General features: G+C 40.2%; 2 protein-coding genes across 6 annotated transcripts in view; both read left to right on the top strand.

The window, feature by feature from the left end:
- Window positions 1-17,774, top strand: part of HACL1 (2-hydroxyacyl-CoA lyase 1) — a 40,990-nt gene extending 23,216 nt beyond the window's left edge. The window contains exons 11-18 of one of the 5 annotated variants that reach the window (XR_013361279.1): window positions 31-114; window positions 1,051-1,152; window positions 3,888-4,042; window positions 4,443-4,601; window positions 6,410-6,517; window positions 8,196-8,382; window positions 10,031-10,845; window positions 11,063-11,963. Coding sequence is in view for 4 of the 5 variants with exons in the window: in XM_077865257.1 (XP_077721383.1) it covers window positions 31-114; window positions 1,051-1,152; window positions 3,888-4,042; window positions 4,443-4,601; window positions 6,410-6,517; window positions 8,196-8,382; window positions 16,169-16,210 (837 nt within the window). In the remaining variant the exon portion in view is untranslated. Of the gene's footprint in view, window positions 1-30; window positions 115-1,050; window positions 1,153-3,887; window positions 4,043-4,442; window positions 4,602-6,409; window positions 6,518-8,195; window positions 8,383-10,030; window positions 10,846-11,062; window positions 11,964-16,168; window positions 16,498-17,508 lie in introns of those variants that run through there. The other 4 variants (XM_077865259.1, XM_077865257.1, XM_077865258.1 and 1 more) reach the window with 4 other exon arrangements.
- Window positions 17,775-19,185: 1,411 nt separating this feature from the next.
- COLQ (collagen like tail subunit of asymmetric acetylcholinesterase) overlaps window positions 19,186-21,976 on the top strand; it is a 79,228-nt gene continuing 76,437 nt past the window's right edge. The window contains exon 1 of the mRNA XM_077865267.1: window positions 19,186-19,327. Within this exon, the coding sequence (XP_077721393.1) occupies window positions 19,195-19,327 (133 nt within the window). The 5' untranslated portion in view covers window positions 19,186-19,194. The remainder of the gene's footprint in view (window positions 19,328-21,976) is intronic.

The following is a 21,976-nucleotide window of genomic DNA, read 5'->3' as shown; positions in this document are numbered from 1 at the left end:
AGAATAAATATGGCTCTATCTCTTTTTTAGATTGATATCTGTGCAGAAGAATTGGGGAATAATGTAAAGCCTGCTGTGAGTTTGCTAGGAGACATAAATGCTGTCACTAAACAGGTAAGAGCTTTTGTCTAGGTTTTAGTTTATGTGGATTGGTCTTTAGGGAATAGTCAGTACCTAAAAATGTTTCAGCCTTGATTCACTTGGTGATGGATTTATTAATATCTATTTTAAACACAGTTTATGCTGGAAAGCTATTCTTAAATATAACTTCGGAACTCAGTAAATCCAACTGCTTGTATATAAATCATTTTTATGTGAGTAAGCCAAGCATTTTTAGAAGGCGATTGAAGACATAAAGGCATTTAGTAGGCAAACAGTGATTTGTAGGATTCAGCTGTCTGAAAAATTATAATACAGCTTCCAGAACTGAACTTACAGCCAAGAAATGTCTGGGAAAAAAAATCTAACTTAGTATTTCTTTAGGCAGTAAAGAGATTTTTACTCTTCAAGTGATACTTAGTTATCCAGATTCTTATTTGTACATAATTTATGTATTTCATTATAACAGGAGATAAAGTAGAGTCACATTTATTATTTGAGTTTAGATACAAATCGATACTGTTACCATGATTATATAATATTATGAAGCACTCCCCAATCACATATTAAAACATCCTGGAGCATTTGGTCTGTATCTTGGGAATCCCTATGTATTTGGGGTTATTGTCCTTCCCACAAGGATTCTGTGGTGGGGGTGATTTTCCTTCTAGTGTCAAAGGCTGGGGAGGGCATTAAAGCTCTCCCTGTGTTATGTAGAGAGGTAGCATTTCCCCTGTGTTCTATGGAAACTCCAGCTTTAGGTGGGAGTCCACACTAACCCAAACAGAAGCTTTCCATATTGTCTATCAGTTGTTAGCCACTTAGAAGAAAAGCAGTATGAGTGATATGAATGGCAGGAGAGTGTAGCAGTATTGTCTTCTTTAATAAGAGATTGTTGTGTTAATATGACTTAAGTTCATTTTGAAAAAGTAAAAGTGGGGTTTTTTTTAGCTTTTAGAACAATTTGATAAAACACCATGGCAGTATCCTCCAGAGAGCAGCTGGTGGCAAACTCTGAGAGAAAAAATGGAGAGCAATGAAGCTGCATCCAAGGTAATATGAGACTCATGGAAACTCAAGAATACTTTTGGTTTGTGGCTCAGTTAGCTCTCTCATAATATGACCTACACATTCCCCAAATTGCCATGCTATACAAAACCATGCAGTAAAAAGGATAAACTTTTTCCTTTATCATGGAAAAAAGGGTTTAGAGGCACAGCTCTCCAAAACTTTGTGAAACATTAAGATAGGAACTTTATAAAAATGGCAACAGGGACGTCTGAGTGGCTCAGCGGTTTAATGACTGCCTTCGGCTCAGGGCATGATCCCAGGGTCTCGGGATCAAGTCCCACGTCGGGCTTCCCGCATGGAGCCTGCTTCTCCCTCTGCCTGTGTCTGTGCCTCTCTGAGTGTCTCTCATGAATAAATGGATAAAATCTTAAAAAAAAAAAAAAATGGCAACAGAGGGATGTCTGGGTGGCTCAGTTGGTTAAGCATCCAGCTCTTGATTTAGGTTGGGTCATGATCTCAGAGTTGTGGGATGGAGCCCCGCAGCAGGCTCTGTGCTCAGCAGAGAGTCTACTTGAGATTCTCTCTCTCTCCCTCTGCCCCTTCCCCCCTCAATTGCTTGCATGCACATGCTCTCTCTAAAATAAATGAATAAATCTTCAATAAATAAATATAAAAATGATGGCAAAGTTTTGCACATGTTATATGGTTAAAAATATGTATATATGTGGTGTTTTTCCTTGAAAAAGATCTGAAGTCTCTTGTGGAAGTGGGCATTAGAAGGGTTGCAGCTTTTGAATTAGTGTGAAGTAGAAGAAGGAGGCTGGCTTGACATTGGACAGAAAGTTGTAAGAGGCCATGTGAATGGGTAGGGTTCACTGTCCTCAGTTTGACCTTGGCACCAAATCACACTTAAGAGATCTTTTGAAATCTTAAATCCTGGAGCATGTTTTTTACCTTTAAGATATAAGTCCGTCAAGGTGTGCATGATAGGTGTTTCATCAGAATTGAAAATTTGATCAAATGTTAAAAAATTTCAGCTTTATTGGAGTAAATTCACATAGGAAATTATAAGGTATTTAAAGATATATCAAGGTGATTTGATATGCATATATATTTGGAAGGATTCCCCCCACCTAGTTCATTAACACATCCATCACCTCACTTTTTTTTTTTTTTTTTTTTTTGCAACTTCCTCATCTTTACTCATAGACTCATAGCTTTGCCTGGTATCTATTTTTTTTAAGTATTATTATTTTTTTAAGATTTATTTATTTACTTACTTATGATAGACATAGAGAGAGAGAGAGAGAGAGAGAGAGAGAGAGGGGCAGAGACACAGGCAGAGGGAGAAGCAGGCTCCATGCCGGGAGCCCGATGTGGGACTCGATCCCAGGACTCCAGGATCGCACCCTGGGCCAAAGGCAGGCATTAAACCGCTGAGCCACCTAGGGATCCCCTTGCCTGGTATCTAAAGGCTTTGGGAGTTGTATGATTGTGACACCACCAGATCATCCACTTCTGGCAGTGAAATGAACCACTTCTGCAGGATGTGGTGATTTCTGTTTAGAGTCTTTGTATATAAGCAGAATTTTTTCTTTGATTGTGAGAAAGGTAGTTCTTGATTTTTTTCAATGTTTTGTGTATGCATCTTGGTTCAGCTGGGTGCAGTTTTCTGTGTTCATGTAGTGTTTCTCACTGATAGAATCTTGCATAAGCAAATATGAAATTTGAGTTATGCTCATATTCCCAATTATGTCATGTCAGAATAAAATCACATTTTCAAAACTAGCAGAATTAATTATACGTAATTCTGTGTTTCATTGGAATTTTAATCAGTGGCTGTTTCTATCAAGACCCAGTCTCAATTCTGTTTTCCTGAGTAGTGTCATGATTAATCCCTTCTTTTCCCTAGGAATCATATTAGTTTAAGATGGAAGGAACTTGCCTCTCTTCTCTGGTGCAGGAGTATAGGAGGGTGCCTCATCCATCTTATGTATAATCTCGTTCATTTGAAAAGGCTATAAATGGTCTCCACCAAAAAAAAAAAAAGTGAGGTGATGGATGTGTTAATGAACTAGGTGGGGGGAATCCTTCCAAATATATATCTCGTATATAAACGGGTCAAAATAGCACAGGTGAAGAGGCAGTGCTGGGAGCACATGGAACTGTTGCTGCTGAAGCCCCACGTGGCTTGCTGTCTGCTCTAAAAGGCATATGGCTAAACAAAGGCACTTACCTTGCTCCATTCAGAGACTGGAATAATGGGTGAAGCATATCCCCTTTACTCTCTAGTGCATGTGGAGAAGAACCAGATTCTCAGATTCTCTAAAATCCTGACTTCATTTTTATTGTAAGTTTAAGGGTATATTTCAGATGAAAATATTCCAGAATAAAATTTTTACTTTTTCTAAAGCAGTGTTTTCCTAAAAGTACTCAAATAAGACTGTTTAGTTTTGTTCAACCCAGTGTCTCCAGCTGTCTTTACTGTAGGACTTGTCTGACTGGTATGCTAACGTGTGTGGTGGACGTCCAGGAAGAACGTTTTTTCCTGGTTTATTCAGTTGTGTCCCGGACTGGGTCTGAGGGACCCAGTCTTTTTCTCAGCATGTCCCACAGTCTTGTTCCCAGGTCCAGTAGCTTCTCAGGGCGGCCATTTGGGAACCTCATAGCTTGTTCTTACTGGCTGTCTCTGAATAGTTTGATGGTAGCTTCTTGACATTGCTCGCTTTTCACTGTATCTCATTGTAAGTTGATTATATTTCCCTCAAATACTTTAGGAATTAGCTTCCCAAAAATCCCTGCCTATGAATTATTACACAGTATTCTACCAAGTTCAAGAACAACTACCCAGAGACTGTTTTGTGGTAAGTGAAGGAGCAAATACTATGGATATTGGACGCACTGTGATCCAGAACTACCTTCCTCGTCACAGGTAAGGCTTTCAGGAAAGAGATTTTGTCTTAAATTGGAAACTATAGTAGTGCAGGTTCTTAAAACATTTGAGGATTTCATATGTTCAGTGTATAAGGACATATTTCATGGAAGTATTCTTAGATGAGATTTGGTAGAGTTTTTATATGTCTGTGATTGTGTGAGAATTTGTATGCTTCGTGTTCCAAGGATATGTTTGTTCATGGTCTTCCAAGCAGTCATGAGAGACTTTTCTTTCATTCTACTTATCCTTGACTAATTGGTCTTCATAACCTAAAAACTTTATATTAAAGATAGAAAATATCTTTATTCTTTATTTTACACATGAATATGACTAGATTGTGCCAACCCTACCATCAGTATGCCCCAGAGGGTTTCATTTTAGTTTTGTTCCCCAACAGGCTTGATGCTGGCACTTTTGGAACAATGGGAGTTGGTTTGGGATTTGCCATTGCAGCTGCTATAGTGGCAAGAGATAGAAACCCAGGGAAGCGGGTCATTTGTGTGGAAGGAGACAGTGCATTTGGGTTTTCTGGGATGGAAGTGGAAACCATCTGCAGGTAAAACAGCATTTCTTTCTCCAAAATATAAAAAATTATACATAAAGTCTCACTTGCCTAATAAATGCTTACCAAATGTTCACCATGTGCCAAGTGCCTTGTACATAGCTATTCTGTGCTGTGTCCTGAGAATAAAAGTATGAAATAACCCTGGCATCTTTCTCATCCAGGACAGTTTGTTCATGACTTCTTTACTATATGCCTAAACCTACAGAACTGAGACGAGTAGTTTTAGTTTTGAGATTGCTGCAAAAAGTTCTGGTCTGAGAGAAGCTTGTTTTCTGCAGGGAAATAGCAGAGTTTTATTCTTAAGAGCACAGCCTTGGGGCACCTGGGTGGCTCAGCCCATTAAGCATCTGCCTGGGATCAAGCCCCATGTCAGGCTCCCTGCTCAGCAGGGAGTCTGCTTCTCCCTGGCCCTCTGTTGCTCCCCCTGCTTGTGCTCTCTTGCTTGCTCTCTTTCTCAAATAAATAAATAAAGTCTTTAAAAAAAAAAAAAAAAAAAAAAACACAGCCTCTCGGTCACATGACCTGGATTTAAATACTGGCTTGACCATGTTAGAGCCAGGTGATGCAGGTGATAATGGGTTAAGTTACTTTTCTAAGCTTTAGTTTCTGCCAAAATAGGGAGAAGAATAGTAAAGTTCCTACCTTAGAGGACAGTTGTGAGAAAAAAAATGAGGTGATCTAGGCAAAGCTTGAGATGACTGCTCACTCAATGTGAGCTTTTCAGATTATGTTTATAGTTATGAGGATTCATGGAGAAACTCGTGAGCCAAAGATCCTACTATACAAGTATGGGGATTTTTTTTCTCCCTGGTTATTTATTTATTTATTTATTTATTTTTTTGGTTATTTAAACTATAGTAAAATCATTCTATATTCTTAGCCAGGGCTCTTTTTAGAACTTTTGGTTAATCATGTTTTAGGGCTTTCAAAGCTTTGGCATATAGCACTTTAAAGACCAGAAAGAAAGCATGTGCTTGTTTGAGTGTCTCCATTGACATTCAAGTAGTACACACCAAAAAGATGATTTATGGGAAAGCCATCCATCTTAGAGAGTCATGATTCCCTTTTGAGCATGGAGAGCAAGTAGTTACCACAATCCTATTATGTAACAGAATCCTATTATGTAACAGTTTTGTTTTTACACCTGGTCTCAGAAATTAGGTGTGTAGAAAATAAAGTTCTTTTGTTCTTTTGTCAGTCATTAGTAAAGTTTTATCATCCTTTTGTCATTAGTAAAGTTTTATCATCCTTTTTTTGTCTTTACATTTAGCACATTATTAAATATTCTTTTGTTCTCTGTTTATTGCACCATATAATGTTTTTTCTAATTTTGAGTGAAGTGGTTTGAGAGAAGAGAATGTATGCTAGTCACTTGTATAGTCCCACAATATCTAGCAAGTGCTGGTTATCTATGAGGAGTTCAGTAAAAAGAAAGATACTTTTCAAATAGTACTCGTAGGCATCACCTAGAAGTGGTGCTTCAGAGAGTATTAAATATGGAAGGTGTCATGAAAACCAGGGTTCAGAAAACCAGGGTTCTGTAAAGCTCAGTGGAGTCCATAGATGCATAGTGGTAGAACCAAGTGTACTGACCTCTAATCTTAATCCTTTCCTTGACTCCATGTTTCTATTAATGGCTTGATGTTCCTTATTAGGATAACAAATACTTAATTTTTAGTCTTCAATATTACAAAAAAGTTAATGGAAAATAATCCATTTTCAAGTTAAAATTTCAGCCTGAAGAAGACACTGCTTTAGAATGACAAATGATTTCCTTGATATTTTGCTTCTAATTTTAGGTACAACTTGCCCATTGTACTTTTGGTGGTGAATAATAATGGAATTTACCAAGGTTTTGATGCAGATAGTTGGAAGGAAATGTTAAAATTTGGAGATGCTACTGAAGTGTAAGTAACCCAGAACAATGTGTATTTAATTTCTCTCACTTATTTTAATATTTCCTTAAAGAATCTGCTGTACTGGAATGTGTTTTTTTTGTCAAGTGAGTATTTGTTTACTTATTATTGTCAGCCCCTCTAAAGGGCAGGAACCCTGTCTGTGTGGCTCCTCTTTGTACAACCATCCATGATGGGGTGCTTCAGTTTTTTTCCATTTTCTTTTTTCTTTTCAAATTTTTATTTAAATTCTAGTTAGTTAACATATAGTGTAATATTGGTTCCAGGAGTAGAATTTAGTGATTCATCACTTACATATAACACCCAGTACATGATGGGGTGTTTCAATAATTTATGATCGGGAAGCCATGGAAGACTCAGTCAATTAAGTTTGATGTCTAACGTTTGTTAATGAAAGGGTTTTTTGCAAAATGCTCTTGGTCCTTCTATTCCTACTACACTATGGAGGAAATGGATGTTAACATATTATTTATGATCCAGGGATCTTCCTTCTTTTTATTATTTAACAAACTCTTGCTTATCTGATGGCAGAGTCAAAGTGAGGCAGTATTGTAGCTGGCCATGGAGTATGAGATGTGAATTTGTGAGTCAGTCTAGGAGTGGAGCAGGGTATGAGTATGTTTGCTTATGTCTCACTGACTTCATTTCTCACTTTGCTGCTTTTTGCTGTATTGCAGTAGCCATTCCTTTTTTCTTCTTTTTCTTTTGGGCTCATAGTAGTTGATGCACTGCACTGCACTGCACTGTTCAGTATAGTAGCCAGTAGCCAAATGGGGCTATTTAAATTTTTTTTTTTTAAGATTTTATTTATTTATTCATGAGAGACACAGAGAGAGAAAGAAGCACAGACACAGGCCGAGGGAGAAGCAGACTCCCTGCAAGGAGCCCGATGTGGGACTTGATCCCAGATCCTGGGATCACACCCTGAACCAAAGGCAGACACTCAACCACTGCGCCACCCAGATGTCCCAGGGCTATTTAAGTCAAATTAAAGTCAGTTCCTTATTTTAACTAGTCACATTTTAAGTGCTCACAGCAGCAGGTTGCTAGTGGCTGCTCTATTGGATAGCACAGATATAAAACATTTCTAAATTTTTTTCTTTTTTTTTTTTTTATGATAGTCACACAGAGAGAGAGAGGCAGAGACACAGGCAGAGAGAGAGAAGCAGACTCCATGCACTGGGAGCCCGACGTGGGATTCGATCCCGGGTCTCCAGGATCGCGCCCTGGGCCAAAGGCAGGTGCCAAACCGCTGCACCACCCAGGGATCCCAGATATAAAGCATTTCTATCACAAAAAGTCCTATTAAACATTGTTGTATAGACAATAAAAATGTATGGAAAGTTTAGGGACACCTAGGTGGCTCAGTCAGTTGGGCGTCCGACTGATTTCAGCTCATGTCATGATCTCAGGGTCCTGGAATTGAGCCCCGCCTCAGGCACTATGCTCAGCAGGGAGTCTGCTTGAGGATTCTGTCTCCCTTTCCCTCGGCCCCTCCCCTCCTCTAAAATAAGTAATCTCTAAAAATATTTATATATGGAAAATTTAATATACTGGCATCTTTAAGTGTTGAATATAAAAGTATGCCTTTCAGTTCAGCCTAAAATTTTCCACAAATTATTCCAGAGAATGACTTTTTTTTTCTTTGACTTACTACCTTTTTTTTTAGGGCTCCTCCAGTCTGTCTTCTGCCAAACTCACATTATGAGCAGGTTATGACTGCGTTTGGAGGCAAAGGGTATTTTGTACAAACACCAGAAGAACTCCAAAAATCACTGAGGGAGAGTTTGGCAGACACAACTAAACCTTCTCTGATCAATATCATGATTGAGCCGCAAGCCACACGGAAGGCCCAGGTAAATTCATTTGTTAAGCAGAAATCAGAAATGCATCACCCATCCCCTCCCCAGAAGTATCTAGAAAATGAAACACTCTATTCCCAGAGTTCTTTCATTGTAGTGTATTTGTGAACTCTGTTCAGAGTTCTTTCTAAACCATTTCTGAGTTTGGTACTTTCTTGTATTTTCTCAGTATTTGTGAAGGTATGCACTGGGTGTACTTTGTTACTTGCCAAGAATAGCATGATGAGCAAACCTGGACTCAGCCCTCATGTAGTGGAGCTTAGAGACCAGTAGGGGAAAGGAACAGCCTACTTACCTCACAACTGATGCATTACAACAGAATGAGGCAGTTGCTCTGAGGGAAGCCACCTAATTCTGAACCAATATACTACTAAGGAATCTGATTTATACTGGAGTCACAGGGGAAGTCGTTTCAGAGGAACTGATGCTTAAGCTGAGATCTGAAAGATAAGTAGGGTCAGTCTCAAGCAAAGAGGCTAGGGAAGAGATGTGCAGAGGCTCTGGCAGTAAGGAGCAGGGCAAGCCTGAGCAACTGAAAGAGGGCCAGAGGGGCTGAAAGGCAGAATGTAGAGGAAGCACAGTGGGCGGATAAGACTGTAATGGGAAGATATATACAGTTATGTTCAATATTGGTAACTCTCTCCTCTGTAACAAAACTACAGTGTAGATTATAGCAGTAAAATAAATGCCACAGCATGGAACATGATCCTGTTCCATGCCAGATTAAGTTGCTTTTCATATTGAATTTTGTGCTCTGATCCTGGTCCTGCCAGTTGCCCTCTCTTCTCTATCTGTCTGCCTTACTTATACCTTGTGTATCAGCTGCTGTTTTCAGAGCAGATCATTTTTTTCAAGAAGTTTCTGTCTTGGTTCCTTATACATATATAGGCTGCAAGATCTTTTTTCTTTTTTGAATAAGGTAGTAGACCTGGACAATCAGTTAAATGTAAATTAACTAATTTGGAAACTATAAAATACATAAAACTCTACTAAAATTCTATTTTTGTTTGGGTGCCTGGGTGGCTCAGTCAGTTAAGCATCTGGCTTCAGCTCGGGCCATTGATCCTAGGGGCCTGGGATCAAGCCCTGAATTGGGCTTCCCACTCAGGGGAGAGTCTGCTTCTGTCTTTTTCTCTCCCTCTGTCTCTCCCTCTGCTTGTGTTTGCCGTCTCTCTCTCTCTCTCCCTCAAATAAATAATATCTTAAAAAAATAGATCAGAAGAATAAAAATTCTACTTCTATAAAAACAGATACCAGAGGGGCGCCTGGGTGGCTCAGTGGGTTAAGCATCCAACTCTTGATTTCAGCTCAGATCGTGATCTCAGGGTCCTGAGATCGAGCCCCATATAGGGCTCTGCACTCAGCAGGGAGTCTGCTTCTCTCCTTCTCTCTTTGTTCTTTCCCCTGCTCACGCATACTCTCTCTCTCTGAAATAAATAAATCTTTAAAAAAAACAAAACAAAACCAGATGTCAGAGAATTTGGTGAAAGGAACAGAATTACAAAATAGCCAGAAAGCAATTAACAAAATGGCAATAAGTATATATTTATCTGTAATTATTTTAAATGTAAATAGACTAAAGGCTCCAATCAAAAAAGTGGCTGAATGGAAAAGACAAGACCTATCTATGTTTTGTATACAGGAGACTCACCTCAGATGTAAGGACATACAGTCTGAAAGTGAAGGGATGGAAAAAGATAATCCATGCAAATGGAAACCAAAGGGAAGCTGGAATAGCTATATTTATATCAGACAAAATAGACTTTAAAACAAAGATTGTAATAAGAGACAAAGAAGGACACTACATAGGGATAAGACATTTAGTCCAAAAAGAAGGTATGACATTTGTAAATATTTAAGCACATAATTTATTTTTTTTTAATTTTTATTTATTTATGATAGTCACACAGAGAGAGAGAGAGAGAGAGAGAGAGGCAGAGACATAGGCACAGGGAGAAGCAGGCTCCATGCACTGGGAGCCCGACGTGGGATTCGATCCCGGGTCTCCAGGATCGCGCCCTGGGCCAAAGGCAGGTGCTAAACCGCCGCGCCACCCAGGGATCCCTAAGCACATAATTTAGGAGCACCTAAATATATAAAGCAAATATTAACAGAGCTAAAGGAAGAAGTAGCACTACAATAATAGATTAAAATAGGGAATTTTAATATGCCAATATACCACTAACATCAATGGATAGATCATCTAGACATAAAATCAATAAGAAATATTGGCCTTGGGGCAGCCCCAGTGGCTCAGCGGTTTAGCGCCGCCTGCAACCCAGGGCGTGATCCTGGAGATGCTGGATCGAGTCCCGCGTCAGGCTCCCTGCATAGAGCCTGCTTCTCCCTCCGCCTGTGTCTCTGCCTCTCTCTCTCTCTGTCTCTATGAATAAATACATTAAATCTTTAAAAAAAAATAAAAGAAAAGAAATATTTGCCTTAAACGCATTAAGTCAGGTGGATTTATTTTTTTTTTATTTTATTTTTTTTTTTAATTTTTATTTATTTATGATAGTCACAGAGAGAGAGAGAGAGAGGCAGAGACATAGGCAGAGGGAGAAGCAGGCTCCATGCACCAGGAACCCGATGTGGGATTCGATCCTGGGTCTCTAGGATCGCACCCTGGGTCAATGGCAGGCGCCAAACCGCTGCGCCACCCAGGGATCCCTGTCAGGTGGATTTAACAGATATATTCTGAACATACACACACACACACCAGACAGTTTTGGGACTATGGTAGTCACAGAAAAGCCCTAATGAATTGTGTCCCCTCTCTGCTAGTGAATTCACATTTCTAATGATCTGCTTCTAATGATCTGTTCTCCCAGTTCTCTATGAATTTTGGTGGTACTGCTGCAGAACTACAAGTTCTTATGTCCTCTCTTATAACTCCATAAGAATTATCCTTATATTTCTTGAATCTATCACTTCAACATTATTTATCATTCTAGTAAATTCCACCTTCCAAAATATTATTTTCATTGTATGTGTGTCCATTTGCCATTTGTTGTTGATTTGCAGTGTAGGGTAGGCTGACTGCTTCCTGCTACAATATAGAGAGGACCTAATCTCTGCAGTCATCATGTCCAGGCCACATGTGTAGAGTGGCGTTAGTCCTAGGAAAGGCTCTGTTCCCTCTTCTTCCTACTCAGGTTCTTAGATTTGGTAGCTTACCCTCTTTGGCCTTCCTTTGTCTCCTTTCTTCTTTTGAATTTCCTTCTGGTTCTTTCCAACTGTAGTGTGTTTGTGGCTCTGATTACTGTTAGTTGTTTTGTAGGACAAGACAGCAAGATTCACTATGAATTTTTAGCTTCTTTTTGGGAAAAGACCAAAGACAAACTTCATTAACTAACCACCATTATGGTAAATGTGGTTATAATGGGACTTTGAGGTTTTAGAACAAAGAAAACAGTGAGGATATAGTTTGAGACTATTGATTCTTTCTTTCTTTCTTTCTTTTTTTTTTTAGACTATTGATTCTTTTAACTGAATGTTTGTTGTCTTTTTTTTTTCTAGGATTTTCACTGGCTGACCCGCTCTAATATGTAAATAAAGATGCCAGAGAGTGGTCTTGAGGAGTTTTCTCTTTCTTATAAGACAGAATTAAAAAAAAAAAAAAGACAATTTTATTTTCCACAGCAGTTACTAAAGTGTTAGAATTATGGTACAAAGAAAAATGAAAAAATTCCTAAATGACATTTTATAGTAAAGAAATTGACTAAAAATAGAAAAAGTTACAAGTGTTCTACCATAGAGATAACCCATTTACAGATGAAAGAAGAGGGCTTTATTAAATAATAGCATTATAACTGCCTGACTGCTAATTTCACTTCAGTATTCTTTTACATAAATCCATTCTTAAAGTCACATTTTTTTAAAATAAAGATTTATTTATTTATTTTAGAGAGTGAAAGTGTGCCCAGGCCGGGGGGGGGGGGGGGTGGCAGGGAGAGAGGAAAGAGAGAATCTCAAGCAACTCCCCACTGAGCTCAGGGCCTGAGGCAGGGCTTAAACTCAGGACCCTGAGATCATGACCTGAGCCAATATCAAGAGTTGGATGCTTAATCGCCTGAGCTGCCCTGGCACCCCAAAATCACATGTTTTTTAAAAAAACATCTTCTGAGGAGAAAATTCTCAATTTTTTAGTGTGAGATATGTTCAGTAAGCTGGAATACATAGGCTATTTCAGATAGTTTATCTGTTGATCACTTTGTACCTTAGACTCTCTAGTATTTAATGGGCTTGTTCTGTACTTTATGAATTGGGGTTTTGTTTTGCTTTTCTGGAAAGAACTTACTGAGCCAAAGGAAAAGTCATACTATACTCAAACTAATAATTTCAGGGTATGTTTGGATTAGCAGACCTAGTTTGTGTATACCACACTGAGATCAACAAAGTCAGTAGCCTTAATATATAAAAAAAAAAACTCTTATAAATAAAAATATTAATATACTTGTAGAAAAATGAGCAAAGGGCATGAATGTGTAATTAAAAGAAAAACTACAGGGGCACCTGGGTGGCTCAGTGGTTGAGTGTCTGCCTTTGGCTCAGGTCATGATCCCTGGGTCCTGGGATCAATTCCCGCATCTGGCTCCCTGTGGGGAGCCTGCTTCTCCCTCTGCCTATGTCTCTGCCTCTCTCTCTCTGTGTCTCTCATGAATAAATAAGTAAAATATTTTTTAAAAATTCAGTGAGTATAAATATGAATGAATATGAATAAATGTGAGTGTATAAGTTAGACTGAAAACCCTTATTTTTGCTTATCCATTTGGCAAAGCACTTTTATTTTTATTTTATTTTTTATTTTTATTTTTTTAAAGATTTTATTTATTTATTCACGAGAGACAGAGAGAGAGAGAGGCAGAGACACAGGCAGAGGGAGAAGCAGGCTCCATGCAGGGAGCCTGACGTGGGACTCGATCCCGGGTCTCCAGGATCACACCCCGGGGCTGCAGGCGGCACTAAACTGCTGCGCCACCAGGGCTGCCCTGGCAAAGCACTTTTAAAATTATAATTCTCAGTGAGGGTAAATGAAGATGGCGCTGTGTGCTGTGGTGGAAGTTGAAATTGGTACATTTTCAGAGAGTAATTCTAGCAGTGCTAGTATCTGGAATCTTAAAAATGTTCATACGCCCTAACTTTTGACTCAGTGAGCCTGTTTGGAGAGTGTATCCTAAAGAAATAATAAAATATTTGGTCATATATTTATATATAAGGCCATTCAGCATAGTTTAGAAACAATGCCAGTGTTTAATAACTAGACAGTGGTTATGTATGTTGACCTCAATCTGTTGACCTCATAAAAATTCTGCTAAAGGGTATGTGTAAATGGAGGAACGATCAGTATAATACTAGTGAAAAAGACAAACTACCAAATGGATGGATACAGGTCAGAGTATACACCTACAGGTGTACACGTACATACACGGAAAAAAATAAAAGATGGCCATAACAAAACCAAAATTTTATTTTTATTTATTTTTTAAGATTTTTATTTATTTATTCATGGGAGATACAGAGGGAAAGAGAGGCAGACACACAGGCAGGGGGAGAAGCAGGCTCCATGCGGGGAGCCCGATGCGGGACTCGATTCCAGGTCTCCAGGGTCATGCCCTGAGCCGAAGGCAGATGCTCAGCCACTGAGCCACCCGGGCTGCCCAAAACCAAAATTTTAATATAACTTGGTGATGGAATTATAGGTAATTTTTATTTCCTTTATTTTTTTCTTTATTTTATAATACCTTTAAATGAAAGTAATTATGTAATTTTTATCAGAAAGGCATTATTTTCTTTAAAGTATCATTTATTTTCACTGCCGTTCTTGTTTATTATCTGCAATTTTATATGAATTGGAGCAGGACTTTTTTTTTTTTTTTTTTTTTTTTGGAGCAGGACTTTATCTCAAAGTTCAGCAGGTTTGCACCATACACATCAGACTTCAGACTTATCTCCTTTGGCTACTTAGGGGCATAAGTGACTTCTACAGAGTGGACTCCAGCTTTGAGATGTCCGTCCAGGAGTTATTTTCAGGGAGTTGTGGTTTTAAACAGTGGGCCCTTGAAACTGGGTCCAGGCAGCAGATACTCTTATGTATTTCTGAGATACATCCTAGAGAGCCCAGGCTACATGAAGCATAAAGAATATTTAAAGGAGTGTTGATAATGGGTAGCTCCTAGAAACCTCATTAGTGTCCTCCTACTCTGCCCATGTGTGGTTGCCTCTGGTGGCCAAGTGCAATATAAGATTTTGCTGTAAAGTAATGTGGAATATATGATAAGTATTCATGAATTGAACTATATAAATCTAAATACCAATATAATTTGGGGAAAATACTTGTTCAAGAGGGGAAAAAGTGTTAACATGTTAGTAGACTATCCAGCAGAGGTCAGTCTGAGCATATGAAGACCAGATTAATCCAGAAACACTGATGACACTGTCCATTGACTGCTTATTTTGTAAAAGTAATCTTGAAATTAGTCTCCTTATAACAGTTTTCCCTGGGGCACCTGGGTGGCTCAGTCATTTCTGACTTCAGCTTAGGTCAGGATCTCAGAGTTGTGGGTTCAAGCCCCACGGTGGGATCTGTGCTCAGTGGGGAGTCTGCTTGCCCTCTCCCTCCGCCCCTCCCCTAACTTGTGTGCACACACTCTTTTTCTCTCAAATAAAATCTTTTTTAAAAAAAGAATTTTCCCTTAGAAAGATAAGATATTGAAAAACCCCCTCTAAGATGAATCTATTGGTTGATAGTCAAACTTACTTTGATAAAACATTTTGCACCCCCTAGTTTAATAATGAACACTTAGAGGTGCCTGAGTGGCTCAGTTGGTTGAGCATCTGACTCTTGGTTTCTGCTCAGGTCACAATCCCAGGGTTGTGAGACGGAGCTCTGTATCAGGCTCGGCTCCGTGGGGAGTCTGCCCTCTACCCTTCCTCATACTCATGCTCTCTCTCTCTTTCTAAAATAAATCTTTAAAAAAAATAATGAATACTCTTATATGATCCAATATGTGGAGTACTCAAGTGTCTCATAAAAACTGAACTTTGGTAGACAAGGGTGGTTTTCTTAGGAAAACTAAGAATCTGGGGTGGGAAATGACTTCTTAGATTAATTCCCCTATTCATATAATTTCCAAAACCTTTCATACTTCATGAGGTTGTTTGGGAATTCGGGAAGCTATCCAGAAACTCCTAGCCCTATGCCTGACCTATACAAGGTACACAGATGCTACTGTATTTTAGGAATGTATGACTTTAGAGGAGACACTCTGGAATTATGTCCTGCCTATCAGTGTAATTGTACTTTTTAAGTAAATGGATCTTAACTTCCCCAAGTGCATCAGTCTTTTCCTGGAAAACGAGTTGTGTGCATTTATTTCCCCCTTGTCTTTTCTTAAGTTTATTTATTTAAGTACTCTCTGTACCCCGTGTGGGGCTCGAACTTATGACCCCGAGATCGAGTCATATGTTCTTCCCACTGAGCCAGCCAGGTGCCCCTGATTTTATGGTTTTATACAGCCACCTGCTCTGCAGGGGTTCACTAAATAAAAATTGAGAATTCATGAGGTTTGGAAATAGCTAAGTGGATATTTTCTATGGTTACTTAACACTTGCAACTTTGAAGTAGCCCAGCTTATTATGTAAAGTGAGTATATTTTTTTTAAGAAAAAGAGTCTCAACTCTGTTACAAAGAATTAGTAGGATTCTTGCACACTAAAGGAAAATGAAAATATGGAATCTAAAAATGTTTTTGTCCCTTTACTTTTGCAAAACACTTAACTAGACAATGGGGAAGCAGTGTATTCCTGTGAAGAATGCCGTATGACTGAAACAAAGGAACTTGGAGTGACTAGGATAGTATTTCATATGAACATATTAGGAAAGTTGGAAACCAGTGAAATTCCACATGGGAATTATGACTGAGAAACCCTGATAAAACAGACTCTGATGAATGGAAAGTGAAATGTTACAGAAGGGGCAGCCCAGGTGGCTCAGCGGTTTAGCGCTGCCTTTGGTCCAGGGTGTGATCCTGGAGACCTGAGATCGAATCCCATATCAGGTTCCCTGCTTGGAGCCTGCTTCTTCCTCTGTCTCTGTCTCTGTCTCTGCCTCTCTCTCTCTCTCTCTCTCTCTCTCTCTCTCTGTCTCTCATGAATAAATAAATAAAATCTTAAAAAAAAAATGTTACAGAAGAAGTCTGAATCATCTGTTTTCTGGTTGCATTTGCTACTGCTAATCTGAATAATGGAGTCACGTGGATAAAGGAAATTGATGATCCTTTTAATTCCTCCCATAGATAAGGTGCAAATAAAAGTCTACCTTGCTTGGATTCAGATCTGGCAAGCAGCACTGTCTGCACTCCTGGATTTTACTGGATTATCTTAGATCTTCCCTCTAAGACCTTTTCCAGAAGAGAGGCTAGCCAGTCAGTGAACCCATGGTAAATCCAGGTTGAATGTTTTCTCCAGTTAGGGAGCAGAGAATGGTACAACCAGGCACTCCTGAATCATCAGTTTCAAAGTTTGAAGGAAACACTTTAAATTTTAACTCAGACCTGGAAATCTCCACAAAGATGGCATTATCCACAATTTTGTTCTTTGTATCAGCGGTGACTAGAATGACCTGTGGTCTATCGAATGGTTAATCTAGAGTCATGTGGCTCATGCCTTGGTCCCAGCATATTCCTGGGAAGCCCCCTCCCCCACCTCCCACTGATGAAGGTGGAGTCAGGAAATCAGATGTGGTTTCATCTTAGCCTGAATTTTGCTCATGCTGTTACTATTACAGTGCCCTGTGTACACCTACTGATTTTTGTCATATGAAATCGTCTATATCCTTTAAGATCTAGCTCAACAGACATCTCTTCCATGAAAACGCCCTTCTTCCTTGCACTCCTACAGCACCCTGTGTGTGTGTCTCTGTCACTACTCAGAATGTTCACAGTAAATTCCCATTGCCCTCCCCCACTCAACTGAGTGTGTACCCAGATGTCACCTACCCCTCATCATCCAGGGCCTGTGTCCTCTTGCTGCTATTTGACATGCTTCTCTGCAAATTCACCCCTGAAGACTCCACATCTACATGGCATATAGCAATATAAACATCACAGACCTTTTCTTTCAGAGGAGGTGACGCAGGAGGAGTTGAGATCACAAAAGCTGCAGCAAACAGCCTCCCAACAAGGATGCACCATGGATACATGAGCTACCAAGAATCAGAAACCCATCCCTGATGCCTGGGTATTAGATAAGCCCAATGGTTCTTAGAGCAGTGTGGAAGAAGGTGGTTGGGGGCCAATGAGGCCCTGACATGACTGAATTTAGTTTCCACCCTGGCCAAATGGAGGATAAAATTGAGTTGAATTACTAAAAATAAATATTTCTTTCACACTTGAGTGTCTTGAACTGAAATTTATACCCACTACGTTCATAAAACCATTTCATAACACAGTGCCTTCCCTTCCTCCTTGTCCTTAACCAGCCACTCCATCTATCTCCCTCCCCACCATCCTACCTACATTGTCATTTTTCAGAATTTTCATGGTTTTCTTCACTTGTTTTTGCATATTCACTTCACTAGCACACACACACACAAATCCAGAGTGTGCTTTGAAATACCGTGTACTAATAGAAAAAGTTGAGGTTCAGTAAGGCCAACAGATCTGGAGACAATTGTCTTGAAAAGATATTTTCTTACAGTTCATGATATGAGAATGCACCACACAAGGCCACAGAAGAAGACACTGAGGTTGGTCTCAAGCATAGAGAGGGAATTAGCGGGCTGAAGCCTTTATGGGGATCTCCTCAGCAAGAAAAGAGGTGAGGCACAGTAAACAGATTTAGGATTGGCCAGTTTGAATACTTTCCAAGGGCTCTGGAGTTCAGGGGCGCCCCAGTGATTGGGTGTGTGGCTCTGTGGTAATTAGGGCAGGAGGGTAGAGGATTGTGAGAGCCCACACAGACTGTGATAAAGAGGGCGGTTGGGAATTTGGGCCCCCCATCCGTTGGTTTGCCTATGGAAGGAGAGTTTTATTTGCTCTTTCTAGGAGTTAGCTAACCTGGGAGGGCCAGTCCCTCCAGGGTCAGTCAGCGAGGTTCCTGGTGTCAAAGCATCAGAATTACACAAAAAGACAGAATGCAATTAAATGAATATATGAAATACTCATGATATTTGGAGAATTGAATCCTAAAGTATTGTTTCTATTCAATGCTAAATCTTTGAATTTTTGAAGGTGGTGTTTTTGTCCTTCAATGGAGTTTTAAAGTTTTCATATTAGCCTTGCACAATTTTGGTAAATTTTTTCCTAGACATTAATCTGTTTTGTGCTATTGCAAGTGAGTTGTTCTACTATGTTTATAGTAAGTTATTGTTTGCATATTTTGTGTATTTAATTTCATGCCTAGATGAATTCTCTTAAACGTCTCCTTCCTTTCATAGATAAGTAACTGAAGGTTACCAGAGGGGAAGGGGTGGTGGTAGAAGAGAGAGATGGGTGAAATAAGGGATAGGGATTAAGGAGGGAACTCGTCCTGATGAGCACTGGGTGTTGTGTTGTATGGAATTGTTGAATGGTACACCTGAAACTAATAGAACACTATATGTTAACCAACTGGAATTAAAATACAAACTTAAAAATAATATTTTTAAAAAGAAACACCTCTTCTTCCTCTCTTTTATCTGGGGGCCTTTGTGGGTGTTTTCAGAACAACGCTAAATGATGCTGGTGACTGGATATGCACCACTTTCGTTCTAGGTGTTTGAGAATCAGCATATGGTTTGTCTGCTTTCTTCTTTCAGGAGGAGCAAAAGATGACAAAATCTCCCTACAAGGAGTTCCTGAGCCTGCAGGGTTTGAATGTCTTCCCCGAAGGGTGTTACGTCAGAGAAGAATCCCTAGCCTTTCTAAGTTGGCCTTTGTGCTTGTGGACACCTGCAATAAAAGGTAACTTCTTGGCAAATGAATTAGGGCTAGTTGGGGTGCTGGTCAATCATTTGTCTCCTGGTCTATCTTCCTTCGTGGCACAAAGACCAATGACGAGGGCAGACATACTGAGAAACCTGTTTCTCTGTAGTCTTCACCTTCACGATCTCAGACCATGATTCCTGAGAAGAGTCAGCAGAGGGTGACCTTTCCTCCCTACAATGATGGGTACATGGTTGGGGGCACCAGTGGGGAGGGACATTGCATGGGATTAAATACTCCAGAAGGTTTTATTCAGGGAACCACCTGTATGAGAGAAAACCGGGAAAGAACAGGAAAAGGCTGAGAGGGCCATCAGACTGCCATGCAGACCTGACGCTGGGAGGCAAGGTGGGGTGGAAGCACCTCTGATGCCTGCAGTCTGAGGAAGATTTGGCAAAGCTTCTGTCACAGTCCCATGTCTCCCAGGAACAGGCCTCCTTCATATCTTACTAGGCACAGGCATTGAAGAAGAGCAGCCTGGTGCCTGGGAGATGAGCTTGGCTCAGATCAGGTGATGGGTTTCAGAGAGCAGCAGCTGGGGATCCTGGCAGTTGGCTCCTCATGGCTGCCATAGGCACATCTGGAGGAGGTCCCTTTACTGCTCCCTTTACACTATTTGGGCAGAAAAATAAGGAGACAAAGTCTGTTCAGCAGTGCAAGAAATCCAAGGATCAGACCCAAGTCCATCTGCGGCTTGTTTTTTCAGCTTGAGGCCTCAGCTGTCCCCCTTGGACAGAGTATAAGCCTGAGGTTCTGTCCTGGCTCTGCTTTGGTGGTTATACAATCTGAGTCTCAATTTCCTCATCTCTAGATGGTGATAATAGAATGCCTAACTCATAGCATTGTCTGGAGCATATGCTGTTAAAGAATGCACAGCACAAAACCTGGCACAGAAATGCCCCTTGACAGCCAATAGCCCCTCATCCTTCACTCCCTCTTCATGCTTTAGGCACCTAAACAAAGGGTCAGGAAAAACCTAGTTTTGTCCCTTTGTGGAATCTTCTGGTAAGAGAAGTCCCCACGTCTGTATAGTTACTGTGTGCTTTGGACAGCTGGGGAGCTGACCATGGTCAGTATTTAGTTTGGCTGCTTTCCTTCCACCCCTCAGCACAGGCCGGGGCTGTCAGTGTAAACTCAGGAAAAGGCACATTCATTTGAGCCAAACTGAATTAGCCAGACCAGTCGGTGGCCGGGAAGTCACGTGCTGCTTTCCCAAACCAAATAGAAATTATTTTTAGATTATTCACTGTTTGGTATTATCCATGCTACAGCTCTCTCCTATTAAGGCACATCAGAGAAAATTGGCTTCAGCCAATTAATGGATATTTTGCAAGCCATTTGTCAGTATTGGGGCCTCTGTTCTCATTTGTGAAAAGAGCGGTTGAAATTGACCAGTGGTTCTCAATCCTGGCAGCATACAGAAATCACCTGGGGATCTTAAAAATCTTGACTCCTGGGCCACACCCTAGCACAATCCCGTCTGAATCTCTAGGGTGGGGCCCAGGCATCAATATTTCAAAAGCTCCCAAGTGATCCCCGTGTGTAGCCCAGTTGGAGAACTAGGGAAAGACGGTTTCAGAGCTTCCTTCCATCTCTAATTCCAAGGACCTGACCTTGAAGAGGGTACAGCCTACTTCTTTAATTTAATTCAGAAAATTGGAATTCTGAATATTGGAACTTTGGAATTTTATATTCTTTCTAAATTCTTTGCTCACAGTCACGATCCTCTTTGGCATCTTAGTCCATGTTTAAATTCACAACTTTACTTTTCTCCTCCATAAATATTTGTTTACTTCGTGTATCTGTCTTAATGTCTTATTTTTACCTATTAGTATGTTTGTAGCAAGTATATATTTCACCAGCATTGGTTAACTTTTATTACCCTATAATAGAAATCAGCTTGAGCTTCTAGTTGTTACCTTAAGTGTATATAGCATGCCTCCGCATGACCACTGCCAGATCAAGATATACAGCACGTCCAGCAACCCAGAGGGCTCCCTCATGCCCTTCCCAGTGAACCTCCACCCCCCATAGGTAGCTGCTCTCTGACATCTCACCAGAGGGTAACCCTCAGTCTCTTCTAAGTGCTTCATCTATCTTAGGTTCACTCCTCTCCCATTTCCTTCTTCCTTCAGGATCATCTCATTGGCGGGGGTGGCAGGGGGTGGGGTGGGGGGTGTCTTTTTCAAGCATGACTGGTTCAGTAATCTATTTATGTATAACAAACCATCCCCAAACTTAGGGACTAAAGACAAGACTATCTCTCCTCCAGCTTTCAGGTTGGTGGGGCTCAGCTGATTCTCCTCATCTCAGTCTCTCCTGCAGCTGCTGTCGGATGGCAGCTGGAACCGAGTCCTCTAGAGGCTCCACCAGACTGGAAGCTCTGAGTTGCCTTTTTTTACTCTGAGAAAGTAAAAATTAGCTCAGGCTAGGAATGTAAAAATCTGCCTAGCCATTCATCAAGCTGGAATAAGAGACATAGATAAAGCCAGATACAAAGCTAGCAGAAGGAAATATTTTATCCAAGGACACATTGCACTGGAAATGCCTAACATCCATCTTCCTTATTCATGATAACCTAAAATCATAGATTATCAGAAACCTGACATGCCCAAACAGCCTTGGTTT

This window comes from Canis aureus, chromosome 22 (genome assembly GCF_053574225.1).
Source record: "Canis aureus isolate CA01 chromosome 22, VMU_Caureus_v.1.0, whole genome shotgun sequence".
In the NCBI taxonomy this organism is placed as follows: domain Eukaryota; kingdom Metazoa; phylum Chordata; class Mammalia; order Carnivora; family Canidae; genus Canis; species Canis aureus.
This window is presented reverse-complemented; position numbering and strand designations above follow the sequence as displayed.